The 14925-nt window shown below is 36.9% G+C and overlaps 1 protein-coding gene across 3 annotated transcripts in view; it reads right to left on the bottom strand.

Moving 5' to 3' along the window:
- Positions 1–14925, bottom strand: part of LOC563292 (zinc finger Y-chromosomal protein 1) — a 41192-nt gene that overhangs the window by 22817 nt on the left and 3450 nt on the right. For 2 of the 3 annotated variants that reach the window (XM_087253169.1, XM_087253171.1), the window contains exons 1-4: positions 13459–13543; positions 12450–12546; positions 3878–4210; positions 569–718 (exon numbers count right to left, since the gene is read on the bottom strand). In XM_087253169.1, coding sequence (XP_087109295.1) covers positions 569–718; positions 3878–4210; positions 12450–12516 — 550 coding nt within the window. In that variant the 5' untranslated portion in view covers positions 12517–12546; positions 13459–13543. Of the gene's footprint in view, positions 1–568; positions 719–3877; positions 4211–12449; positions 12547–13458; positions 13544–14925 lie in introns of those variants that run through there. The other variant, XM_087253170.1, reaches the window with a different exon arrangement.

Raw genomic sequence — 14925 nt, 5'->3', positions numbered from 1 at the left:
AAATTTTGAAATATATGTAGCATGTGCACAACTGGAAGGAAGCCCGCGTACCACTAGTGGTACACGTACCACAGTTTTGCTGCCAGAAGGAATATTTTACTTAATTGAATTTAAAGGTTGGCACAAGATCATTTTTGAGTTGATTCCTCTGGAACATCTTACCCATGTTTTACACAAAAAACTGAACGCTGAAAAAAAAAATGAATGAATGAAAATTATAATTAAACTAATTATAAAATAATCTTGGCTTCTATTAAATACATAAACAACAAAATAATTAAACAAACAAACAAATAAATAAATAAATAAATTAATTAATTAATTATATATTTTTAAGATAGGCATGTTTTTTTGTTAACACAGCATACAGCAAACATACAGCAAAACATTAAAACACAGCCAAAAGTCATTTTGTACAAGGGGGTCTTACGCTTGAGTTTAGCAGACACCCTAACTAATGAATCCTTATTGTAAAGTGTGACCATTGAAGATATAATTGTTGCACCCAACACTTCCATCATGCACAAACACACACACACACACACACACACACACACAGATGACTCACCAAGATCATCCTCTCCCGAATCTGCTTTAAAGATGTAAACTTTAATGACCTCCTGTCCATCTTCATCCTTTTCCACCTCCTGATCATCAATGGCTCCCTCCACCGTCACCTCGTCTCCGTCTCCTGACACCATCTTACCCGCATCGTCCACTGAGAGAGCAGAAACACATTAAAGCACTATTAAAAAGGCACAATTATGCAAAAATGACTTTTAGAAATGGTTTAAAGGCAGATGTGTGGAAAGAATGTGTAAATATAATCAGCTTCAACTGGGTAAAATTTATTAATTCTATTTTTTTAGAATCACAACAGTCTGCAGAAACACTTGGATTGACATTCTTCCTTTGTACGTGTGATTACAAGGAGAAAGCCCCGCCCACTAGTGACCATCTCTCCCTCATTAGCATAGAACATTAGTCTTGTTTTTGAATCTGCCACCATGCTGACACAGGCATTTATAGCCCCGCCCTCTTTTGAAAAAGAGCCCAATCTCATTTGAATTTAAAGCGACAGACACCAAAACAGCACAATTAGGATCAAAGCCTGAAAGGGTCAGTTTCAGAGTTATTAAACATTATTTATGAGGTATTTTGAGCTGAAACTTCACGCACAAACTCTCTAGGGACATCAGAGACTTAATTTGCATCTTGTAAAAGGTGGAGTACTATTTCTCCTTTAACTGATCACCTATATATAACCACAATAAAGAGAAATGAGCTGCATGTAAAGTCAAGACCGACCATATAATGCCCCACAAGGAAATCTAATGTATGGCAATATATGCAACTCACATATTTAAGATACAAGTTCAAGTTAAGACTTCACTGATAAAATAGACATATATTCAAGATATTTTAAAAAAATGGCAAATTCATTTTCAATCATTAGAATAAAAAATAAAAAGCATGTTTAGGTATAAACTAAGTTGGCAGACCGCTGTGGTGACCCCAGATTAATAAAGGGACTAAGCCAAAAAGAAAATGAATGAACGAATGATATGTACACTCACTGGCCACTTTATTAGGTACATCTTACTAGTACCGGGTTGCACCCCTTTTTGCCTTCAGAACTGCCTTAATCCTTTGTGGCATAGATTCTACAAGGTACTGGAAATATTGACATGATAGCATCACGCAGTTTTCAAAGATTTGTAGGCTGCAATTCCATGATGCAAATCTCCCATTCCACCACATCCCAAAGGGGCTCTATTGCAGGGGAGGCCAACCCTGTTCCTGGAGAGCCACCTTTCTGAAGATTTCAGTTGCTACCCATATTAAGCACACGTGATAATTACAGACGGGTGTGTTTGATATGGGTTGCAACTGAAATCTGCAGGAAGGTGGCTCTCCAGGAACAGGGTTGGCCAGCCCTGCTCTATTGGATTGAGATGTGAACTCTTTGTCCTGTTCAAGAAACTAGTCTGAGATGATTCACACTTTATGACATGGTTGTAGCCCATCTGCCTCAAGGTTGGACGTGTTGTGTGTTTAGAGATGCTCTTCTGCAGACCTCGGTTGTAACAAGTGCTTATTTGAGTTACTGTTACAGCTTATTTGAGTTTGAGTTTACAGCTGGAACCAGTCTGGCCATTCTCCTCTGGCATCAACAAGGCATTTGTGGCCACAGAATTACCCCTTACTGGATATATTGTCTTTTTCTGACCATTCTTTGTAAACCCAATAGATGGTTCTGCGTGAAAATCCCAGTAGATCAGCAGTTTCTGAAATACTCAGACCAGCTCGTCGGAGACAAGCAACCATACCACGTTCAATGTGTGAATGAACCCCAAAACTGACAATTAATCCACAATGAACCAAAACAGACAATTAATTGCATAATCTCAAATATTTCATAAACAATTAAATGCAAGCTAAACTTTAGTGTCTACTAAATTTTCATGTCAAATTCCATTTATTATTATTTATTTCTGTGTTGAAGACATGACTGCATGCAGGCATGAATATATGAACGAATGATTATATTAATCTATGAATATATGAATGAGTATATAAATGCATAGATATATGAATGAATGAATGAATGAATGAATGAATGAATGAATGAAAGAATATACGAACACATGGATATATGAATGCATGGATATACGAATGCATGGATATACGAATGCATGGATATACGGATGGCTGGATGGATGAATAAATGAATGAATGGAGGAATGAATGAATGAATGCATGCATGGATATATGAATCAATGAAGGCATAGATATATGAATGCATGGATATATGAATGCATAGATAAATGAATGAATGCATGGATATATGCATGAATGCATAGATATATGAATGTATAGATGAATGAATGAATGCATAGATATATGAATGCATGGATAAATGAATGAATTAATGAATGCATGTATATATGAATTAATGCATGGATATACGAATGCATGAATATATGAATGAATGCATGCAAGGATATATGAATGCATGAATGAATGAATGAATTAAATAATAAGTGCATGGATATATAAATGCATGGATAAATGAATGAATGCATGGATATATGAATGAATGAATGAATGCATGGATATATAAATGAATGAATGCATGGATATATGAATGAATGAATGAATGAATGAATGAATGCATGCATGGATATACAAATTAATGAATGCATGGATATATGAATGAATGAACTAATGAATGAGTGAATGCAGGCATGGATATTTGAATGCATGCATATATGAATGAATGCATGGACATACGAATGAATGCATGGATATTTGAATGAATGAATTAATGAATTAGTTAATGCATTGGATATATGAATTAATGAATGTATGGATATATGAATGAATGAATAAATGAATTAATTAATTAATTAATTAATTAATTAGTTAATGCATTGGATATATGAATTAATGAATGTATGGATATATGAATGAATGAATAAATAAAAGAATGCCTGGATGAATGAATGAATGAATGAATGAATGCATGGATATATGAATTTATGGATGCATGCATGGATATATGAATGAATAAATAAATGAAATAATAAATGAATGAATGAATGAATGAATGGATATACGAATTAATGAATGCATGGATATATGAATGAATGAATTAATTAATTAGTTAATGCATTGGATATATGAATGAATGAATGCATGGATGAATGAATGCATGGATATATAAATTAATGAATGCATCCATGGATATATGAATGAATAAATAAATGAATTAATAAATGAATGAATGAATGAATGAATGAATGAATGCATAAATAAATGCATGAATAAACCAACCAAACAAACAAATATAGGAATGAATGCACGCATATCTTACAGGAAATCATCAGGTAGTCTCCGCAGCTGTCAGAGTCGTGCTCCTGCTCTCTCCCCTCCACCAGCACATCCTCCGTCATCTCCGCCATGGCGACCCCATCCTCCTCCTCCTCACCCTCTAGTGACATCACACAGGTCTCCACGGCGACGCCCTCGTCATCATCACAGTGCACGTACTCGGCCACCACATCCTCCACTGCGTCCTGAATGACGAGCTCGTCTGAGGAGAAACCCTGAACGGACGCTCCCTCACCCTCCACCTCGGACACCAGCACCGTCTCCTGCAGCTCAACCACATACTCCTCCTCCTCGTCATCACCTGCGCCTCCTTCATCTACAACAACACACAAAGATAAATTTCCAAACTCAAAAAAATAAATAAAAATCAAGTGTGAAATATTTTTACAAATGTCACAAAATCTTTTGTCAATTTTTATAAATACAAAAGAACAAGCACTGAAGCTCTCTATAGTATCTCTGAGATCTCGGTCAAAAATCATAAAGTTGTATATTATTATATATTAACAGTACACTGCAAAAACACTGAACACACACACACACACACACACACACACACTGTCAGCACAGCACAACAATACTGCTTAAATATGACTGAATGACTCCACAATGACTGAATCAATATATCAATATGTAATCATGTTTTGTGTTTGAATAAAGAGATATACAACTTCTGATGACATTTAATTCATATATATATATATATATATATTTTGTTTTTATGTTTTTTATGTTTAATAGACATGAACGATGGATGGATGGAAGGATGGATGGATGGATGGACGGACGGATGGATGGATGGAACGATGGATGGACGGATGGATGGATGGAACGATGGATGGACGGATGGATGGACTGATGGATGGACGGACGGATGGATGGAACAATGGATGGACGGATGGATGGAACGATTGATGGAACAACAAATAGAACAAACAAAGGAAGATAGATAGATGGATGGATGGATGGATGGAACGATGGATGGACGGATGGATGGAACGATGGATGGACGGATGGAACGATGGATGGACGGATGGATGGAACGATGGATGGACGGATGGATGGAACAATGGATGGATGGATGGAACAATGGATGGATGGATGGATGGAACGATGGATGGATGGAACGATGGATGGACGGATGGATGGATGGAACGATGGATGGACGGATGGATGGATGTAACGATGAATGGACGGATGGATGGATGGAACGATTGATGGAACAACATATAGAACAAACAAACAAAGGAAGATAGATAGATAGATAGATAGATAGATAGATAGATAGATAGATAGATAGATAGATAGATAGATAGATAGATAGATAGATAGATAGATAGATAGATAGATAGATAGATAGATAGATAGATAGATAGATAGATAGATAGATAGATAGATAGATAGATAACAGAATGATACAGACAGAACAATATAAAGAATGATAGATGAATAGAACGATAGACATGAACGATAGACAGACAGACAGACAGAGAAAAAGATAGAAAGATATAACGACAGACAGACAGACAGACAGACAGACAGACAGACAGATAGATAGATAGTAGAGATCACGATTTTCTCATGATTCTGCAAATATAAAATAAGACCTTAGAATTGTCCTGGTCATTAATGATGAAAATTCTGATGTTGAATTATTGTGTTTGAGACATTTGCTTACAATCTGTCATCTTCTGCTTAAAATCTGTAACTGATGTGAGTTTTGTGAATGCAGAAGACTGGGTGGGTGTTTTTTCGGGGGGGTTTTGGATACTTTTTGGGCTGGAATCAGTCAGCTACTTCTGGTAACACTGTGTGCGCTTTCGGTTTCATTATCACTGCTAAGAGCGGTTTACTTCCCGTGCGGCTCCCAAACGATCACTCTGTGCCACAAACTGATGTTATGTACAACTTTATTACCTGTTATTCAGTCTATGCAGGTTCTGTTCACTAAAGTGGACTACATTAGTTCATTCAAAGGCGCGCGGCTTCCGCCTTCTCTGTGGTAACCGCTGACGGTCAGCTTACGTCACGTCTGATTTTGACAAATCCAGACCAGAAACTAAATACACATATGAAGAGTTCAGATGCAAAACCCTCTAAATCCATCAGACCTCTTTTCTTGTAAATAAGCATTTTCGTTCAGGCTCCACTGATAAGGGTTCAGAAGTTTAATTTTATATGAAATGAAAAGATAGTAATAAATAGTAAATAAAATACCTTTTTTTTTAAATGCCACTTTAGGCAAGGCAAGTTTATTTATATAGCACATTTCATACACAGTGGCAATTCATAGTGCTTTACATAAACAACAATAAAAGAAACAAGTATAAAAGAAAAATGTAAAAAATAATAATAATTAAAAAAAACATAAAAACAGGAAAAAATGTGATATAAATAGGGATGTAACGGTATCACAATTTCACGGTACGGTAATACCTCGGTATGAATGTCACGGTACGGTATTTATTGAATCATTTACAGGAAAAAACAAAACTTATGAAAATACTCCAAAAAAGTGCCAAAAGTGTCAATGACATACAAATTAGCCATCTATCTGTAAGCTTTGAAACAGGAACTTCAATTTTAATAACAAAAAAAATATTAAACCATGTAAAAAATAAAGTTTCAATTTAGTATTGTTGAAAACTCATCACATTCAACATTTAATCACACTCAGCCCATCTACCCAGATGAGAGCTGTGCTAGTCGGACTTCTCATCAAGCATCTCCCGCTGGATCTAATCTCACTATATTTATTAAACGGGATATTTCATTTATCTTGTTGTCTTTATCTAACGACATATTCCCTGACTTTGGTCATTGGAATCTATTACTTGTTCTCAGGTAACGTGTTTTGGCTGAGCGCAAAGATAAGTTAATGATTAATGTAACCACGTACATTCTGTATATTGACTGATCGCTTGCCTTTATTTCCTATAATGTATAAACTTATTGTATGTTATACTTTTATAATGGCCATTATCGATTATTAAAACTGATACTCAGCAAAAGAGAGGCTGTTTTGTATTTTCACTGAAATTGAAAGGAGGCAGTTGTTATCGGCTCATGTTTACATTTTATTGTTGATAAAGTGAAACAACGAAGCCAGGGTGATGTGAATGAAGTTATAAAGTACACTGTTCCCTGTGAAGATTTACCCGTGTCCTCGGTATAGTCTGTTTTCCATATCAAACTGAGAAGAAGAGACTGCAGCCTTGATCAAACTTGCGAAGTCTGAACTTACAAGGAGAAGATGCAGGACTGAACTGTGTGTTAGGCTACTTAATATTCAGGAAAAGCCCCAATCAGAGAGGCGAACGTCTGCAGCCCCGCCTCTGTTTTCAGATGTTTCCGTTTTCCGAAACGCTCCGTTTTCGGCGCTCGAGAACTCCGGCGTAGTGTGGACGGTTGGCGTAACCGTAGCAAAACTTATGCGTTTTCAAACTAAAACGCATTAGTGTAAACGGGGTCTTAGAGTTTTCCAGCTCTTTTTATCCCCGCTTCTAGCAGCACACTCCATTTCCGCATTACTGGATCTGTAGCGACAACAGACCACAAGGGATGATGGTCAAGCATGGGCTGATGGGAATTGTAGTTTACGCTACCTCCCGTTCGCTTCATTCGCCTGAGCAAATTTTCTCAGAAGACCTATAGTTTTACCGAGTCATGCGACTTCGGTAATATCGAAAAAAATTAATATTGCGTTATGACGGTATTTACAATACCGTTACATCCCTAGATATAAAGGAATAAAAAAAGAAGAGAAAAACAATAGTGCGATCTGTCGGACGCAGCACAGTGCTCATTCAGTAAAGGCACAGCTAAACAGATGTGTTTTCAGTCTTGATTTGAATGTGCCTAATGTTGGAGCACATCTGATCATTTCTGGAAGCTGATTCCAGCAGCGAGGGGCGTAGTGGCTGAAAGCCGATTCACCCTGCTTTGACTGAACTCTTGGAACTTCTAGTTTATATGATCCTAAAGATCTGAGTGATCTGTTGGGTTTGTATTCAGTCAGCATATCTGTAATGTATTGAGCTCCTAGGCCATTTAGTGATTTATAGACCAGTAATAATACTTTAAACTCTATTCTGAATGTAACTGGGAGCCAGTGTAGAGACCTGAGGACAGGTGTGATGTGCTCTGATTTCCTGCTTCTGGTCAGAATTCTGGCTGCAGCATTCTGGATGAGCTGCAACTGTCTGACTGTCTTTTTAGGAAGACCAGTGAGGAGTCCGTTACAGTAATCCACCCTGCTGCTGATAAAAGCATGAACAAGTTTCTCTAAATCTTCACTAGAAACAAAGCATCTGATTCTTGCTATGTTTTTGAGATGATAGTATGCTGATTTACTGACTGCTTTGACATGACTACTGAAACTCAGATCTGACTCCAGAGTCACACCAAGATTCTTGACCTTATTTTTTGTCGTTTGACCTTTAGAGCCAAAGTACACATTCACCTTGAGAACCTCATCTCTGTTCCCAAACGCAATGACTTCAGTTTTCTCTTTGTTTAACTGAAGAAAATTTTGGCATATCCAACTGTTCATTTCATCAATGCACTGGCAGAGGGTGTCAATGGGGCTGTAGTCATTAAGGCAGTAAGGCTAGGTAGATCTGAGTGTCATCAGCATAGCTGTGGTAAGAGATTTGGTTCTTTCTCATTTGGCTCAGAGAGAGCATGTAAAGGTTGAACAGGAGAGGTGCCAGAACTTCACCTTGTGGGACTCCACATGTCATGGGTGTCCACCTCAACCTATGTTCACCTATACTGACATAGTAACCTCTCCCTTCAAGGTAAGATCTGAACCATTTGAGGACCGTGCCAGATAGCCCAACCCAGTTTTTCAGCCTATCCAGAAGTATGCTGTGATCGACAGTGTCAAATGCTGCTCTGAGATCGAGCAGTACGAGCACTGTTATTTTACCTGAATCTGTATTTAGGCGTATATCATTGATTATCTTTATAAGGGCGCTCTCTGTACTGTGATGTGCTCTGAAACCAGATTGACAATTGTCTAAACACCCCTTGAACTATGGCTGCACAATTAATCGTTAAAAGATCACGATCTCGATTCGACCCCCTAGACGATCTTAATCCAGCATTTCTACGATTCTGTCAATCATATTTTCAAGTTCAGGAGAGAAGAAAAGGCGGCTGCACAAGTCTTTTCATTGTTTCACATACGTTGCTCAGTGACACTGACACCTCCAAATGATGTTGAATGAGTCACATACTGTATTTATAAGGTATAATTCACCTACAAATGTCATTTTTGTCTTCATATAATGATGTTTTCGCGGCCGGGAAATCACACCTGACGTGAGCTGCTGACCGTGAGCTGTTATCACAGAGAGGGCGCGCGCTCTACTTAATGATAGACGGGCGCGCGTCTACTTTAGTGAACAGAACCTGCATATGTTACGAGTAACAGGTAATACAGCTGTAAATAATATTCTGTTTGTGGCACAGAGTGATCGTTTGGGAGCCGCGCACAAATTATGAACACGCACTTAGCAGTCAAAATGAAACCGAAAGTGTGCACTTCATTTAAATGATCGTATCGCATTTTAGAGTTATGATTACGGCAAGCATTTGATGTTTTTTCTTTCATAGCGAACCCACAGTTGTGCATGAAAATAAATGTTTACAGTGTCAATATAACTACTCTAGCTTATATATTGTTGAATATAATCTGAAAATGGCAAATGTCTGATTTTACCAGTGAATAAAATAGTCCAATATGACAGATTGCAAGCATATATCTCAAACATAATAATTCAACATCAGAATTATTAGAAGTAGAATAGAATTATTTATAGAAACCAGTAGACCTACACATAATATTATTATCGATGTTGTGCCATATGTTTGTTTTTACCTTACCTTTATTTTACATCTACAGAATCGTGATAAAATCGTGATCTTTATTTTAAGCAAAAAAAATTGTGATTCTCATTTAAGCCAGAATCATGCAGCTCTACCTTGAAGCTTAAGAACTTGTTAACCTGATTAAAAACAACTTTTTCAATGATTTTGCCAATGAAAGGGAGATTTGAGATTGGCCTGTAATTGCTCAATAGGGTGTTATCCAGGTTGCTCTTCTTCAAGAGGGCTTTAACAGCTGCAGTTTTAAGTGAGTTTGGAAAAGAATTTAGACAATTCTTTGGTTTTTAACAAGGTACATTTTCTTTTGCGTCAAAACCAGCTAAATAAGTACACCTATTGAGACAAGACAGTGTAATTAGTTGAAAACCACTAAAGCTGCTATTAGAAATTATTTTACCAAACATAAAACACATACAGTACACAGACCACCTGAAATTAAAACTGCATAAATCTGTCTAGTAAGTGGCGGTTCATTCCGCTGTGGTAACACCTGATAAACCAGGGACTATAAGGAAAATGAATGAATGAAATCTGTCAAGTGCATTTATCAATAACATTAAAACTGACATTAATTAAATCTGAACAATCTATTGTCATTTCTGATATTTGGGATTTAGATTTAATGTAAGTAGAGCAATGTAAACATTGTAAACTAAGCTTGTTAGATTCAAATAATGTAGTGTAAAAACACTGTGAAACATCAATATCTGTGCATTTATACAAAAAGCTAATCAGACGTAGGTATTATAAAGTAATATAAATAGTGTATAGTTTTATACATTATATTTATCTTTTAAAAAAATAGCTAAAATTAGCAAATAAAACACAAGGTAGGCCTACTGGACAAAAAGGGGATGCCTCTCAGACAATTTTAGAAGCTGTCATTCATTCATTCTCACCATACTCGCAGTCTTTGTCCCTTTTTTGTCTCTTGTTTATCCTCATAGCATCCACGTGGAATGAAATAACAGAATCTTAACTCGAACGCAGTTGCTGCTTAATGTATAGTAAATTGGGCTCATTCAAAGTAGCGTCGCTGCGCAAACAAACGTTATAAAAGCATGTTACACGTCCAACTGTGAATTTCAGTTTATTTCTAAAAGTTTACTAACTGTTACAATTCTTTATACAATTATACAAATACAGATTCATTCTAAGAGAACCTCACCATCCTACATGAAAAAAATACTGCAGTAATTTACAGTAAATACTATAGTGTTTTTGAACCATACTTTAGCAGCGTATTATACTATATATTATGGTATTTACAACACTTTGTTAATGAATGCTCCAGCATTCTGTAGTATTAACTATAGTGAACTGAATGTGTAATAAATACATTTGTTTTTACTACAGTATCGTGTGGTGTATTGTAGTATATAAGATACCCCATAATAGTGTAAAACTACAGCGCTGGGTCATTTGTTAATATTACTATTCTTGTGTTACCATAGCCACTTTAGAATAACCACAACAGACTAATTGGTGAAGTCTAGAAGGGATGCAGCTGTGGATACTCACCTCTATATAGAATAATGTTTGACACTGTACAACGATTAATATTTTTACATTACAGTGATGGTTGGGTTTAGGGTTGGGTGTGGGTAACCATTAATAAACTATAATTAATGTGTAAATTAATAAATAATATGAATAATACTCTGTGTAATTACTGTTTTACATTACTGTCATGGTTAAATTTAGGGTTGTGTGGGTAGACATTAATTCACTATAATTAATGTGTAAATTAATTAATAATATAAATAATACTCTGTATAATTACTGTTTTACATTACTGTGATGATTGGGTTTAGGGTTGGGTGTGGGTAACCATTAATACACTATAATTAATGTGTAAATTAATAAATAATATGAATAATGCTCTGTATAAGTACTGTTTTTTCATTACAGTGAGGGTTGGGTGTGGGTAGACATTAATACACCATAATTAATGTGTAAATTAATAAATAATATTAATATTACTCTGTATAATTACTGTTTTTACATTACAGTGAGGGTTGGGTGTGGGTAGACATTAATACACCATAATAAATGTGTAAATTAATAAATAATATGAATAATGCTCTGTATAATTACTGTTTTTACATTACTGTAATGGTTAAATTTAGGGTTGGGCGTGAGTAGACATTAATTCCCTATAATTAATGTGTAATTTTATAAATATTATGAATAATACTCTGTATAATTACTGTTTTTACATTACTGTGATGGTTGGGTTTATTATTAGGGTCGGGGTAGACGTTAATAAAGTATAATTAATGGGTAATTTAATAAATAATATCAATAATACCCAGTATAATTACTGTTTATACATTACAGTGAGGGTGTGTGTAGACATTAATGCACTAAAATTAATGGATAATTTAATAAATAATATGAATAATACTCTGTATAGTTACTGTTTTACATTACTGTGATGGTTGAGTTTAGGGATGGGGTAGGTGTCAATAAAATACAATTAACAGGTAATTTAATCAATAATATAAATCATTTTCATCACAGCTGTCTCCCTTCTAGCAATAACCAGATCAATTCAGAGTACTTCGTAATAATGTTGTTCAAAAACATGAGTATTTAGTACGAATTACTATAGTATTTTAGGATGTGCTTGGCATTTATTAAACCTGATGTTTCTTTATTACCTGAGCCATGCAGTATAATCTTCGGCTCCTGAGAGCGGAGAGCAAGCCTGGTCACCTCCTCATCCATCGTCTTTATTCTTCATTGGCCACGGCACAGCTAACACAACAACACATGCAATTCATCTGTTAGTCCAACTGCATTAATATATGGACAAATCTGTTTTATTATCATCAATTATTATAGGCTAAAATCTCTAATAAACATGCAAATACTAGCCTAGATAAAGCCTTAATTCATTAGACTGTGAGAATCATAACAATGTGGCAGGCTTCAAAACATGCATTGGGTTTGAACGGTGTGTGCACATGCATAACATGAACATGACATAAATAATTGTGAACATATCACTGACGGACGTGCTAGCCCCCTTTAATTTGCGAAGGACTGCGACAAGATGCGCGACTGGAAATGAACGCAACACACAAGCGAGCGCCAAAAAACGAGTGTGCATCATTTAAAAACAGCACAAAATGCATTTAATCCACCGTGCATGACAGGAAACGCTCGAAGATCAAGCATTTGAAAGCAAGGCGTGCATGAACGCGCAATGGAGCCTGCATGCAACCCCCCGCGCGCGTTCAGTCACAAGCACCACAGAGATTTCCTCGTATTTCAGCAGCACACGAAGCCAGACATAAACATGGCGCCTTGCGGCCATAATTTCCCCCTCTTCCAACTGAAAACAAAACCATCCTACACGCGCCATTTTGAGTCATAACAGCTACGCGTTTAACTCGCGTTTAACGCACACATTAAAGCACGCGTAAAGCGCTACAAGTCAGATAAGCGTTTGGAGGGAGCGTTTATAAACAATAACCCACCCCCAATGTTTAAGGCCCCGAATGCGGCCTGCGAAAGGCCCGGCGGCCAACCCGAGGCCTTGCATCTCAAAGCCGCAACATAATGCAACAAAACGCGCACTAAATGCACGCGATCCAACCGTGCGCGCGCGGCGAGCAAGCGGAGAAATCCCCGCGCGGTGCGTTTGACCAGCATTCGCGTGCTTACCATAGACGAACGCGCGGGGCGGCCTCCAGATTTTCCCCGGGCAGGCAGGCCGTCGGATTCCCCCAGACTCGGGCAGGGCTGGAGCGGGGTTTAGCGGGCGCTGGGCGGGCCGCGGAGTGCGCAGGGAGGGCGGAGCTCCACACACAGACCCGCAGCTCCGCCACAGCGCGACCCGCCGTCAGCGACACACGTCACTGCGCAGAGCCGCAGGAAAACGCGGAAGGCCGGTGAGAGACATTTCACCGATTAAAAACGATGCTAATAAGAGCAGTTGTGGACATTTACCGTGCCAAATCCCTATGCGTCATTATAACCATATGTTTAACACTTTATGGCTGAAGCATTACTATTAAACATGCGTGTTTGCTTTGTTTTGGCCCTTGAAATTGCCCTTCACACGCACTGCATTTTCACACCCAAGTCAGACGTACATATAACGGAGAACATATTAAACCCACAATTTTTAAAGATACATCTTTATGTTATCTTATAAAGTAAGCATGATTTGACCCGTCTGTTTAGCTTTTAATGGCTGAATTATTAATATTAAACATGCGTGTTTGCTTTGTTTTGGCCCTTCACATCCACTCCATTTTCATATTAATGTCGCACATCTGTATCTATAAAGTATAAAATATTAACCCAATCATTTTTTTAAAGGTATATTTATATATTATCCTTCTAAAAATGCATTCATGGCTGAAGCATTAATATTAAACATGCATGTTTGGATTGTTTTGGCCCTTGAAATGTCTGCATGCACAGCATGTTTCACACCTAAGTCACACGTCTGTAGCCTAAATGTAAATCTGATAAGCCCATGCTTTTTAAAGGAACATTTATGTATTATCTTTTAAAATAAGCATTATTGTAACGCTATGTTTAACCATAAGTGGTCAAAGCATTATTATTAAGTGTGTTTGCTTTGTTTTTACCCTTGAACGTGCCCCTCACATGCACTGCATGTTTCACTCCCAAGTCACACGTCTGTATAACTAATAACATATTAAACCCACGACTTTAAAAGGTACATGTATATATTACCTTTTAAAATAAGCGTGATTTAAACTGTTTAGCTATTAATGGCAGTCTTATTAACATTGTTTTGGCCCTTCACATCCATTGCATTTTCATATCTAAGTCACACGTCTGTATATATAACATAACACGTTAACCCCACTATTTTTAAAGATGCATTTATATATTATCTTTTTAAAAATGTGTTCATGGCTTAAGCATTAATATTAAACATGTTTGCATTGTTTTGGCCCTTGAAATGGCCCTGCAATGCATTTCACACCCAAGTTACACACCTGTAAATATAACATGGATGAGCCCATGATTTTTAAAGGATCATTTATATATTATCTTATAGAATAAGCATCATTTTAACTATCTGTTTAACACCTAATGGCTGAAGCATTCATATTAAACATGCGTGTTTGCTTTGGCCCTTGAAATTGCCCA

Source organism: Danio rerio, chromosome 5 (genome assembly GCF_052040795.2).
Source record: "Danio rerio strain M-AB ecotype USA chromosome 5, GRCz13ab, whole genome shotgun sequence".
NCBI lineage: Eukaryota > Metazoa > Chordata > Actinopteri > Cypriniformes > Danionidae > Danio > Danio rerio.
The sequence above is the reverse complement of the archived record's forward strand: the minus strand, read 5'-3'. Positions and strand labels throughout refer to the sequence as shown.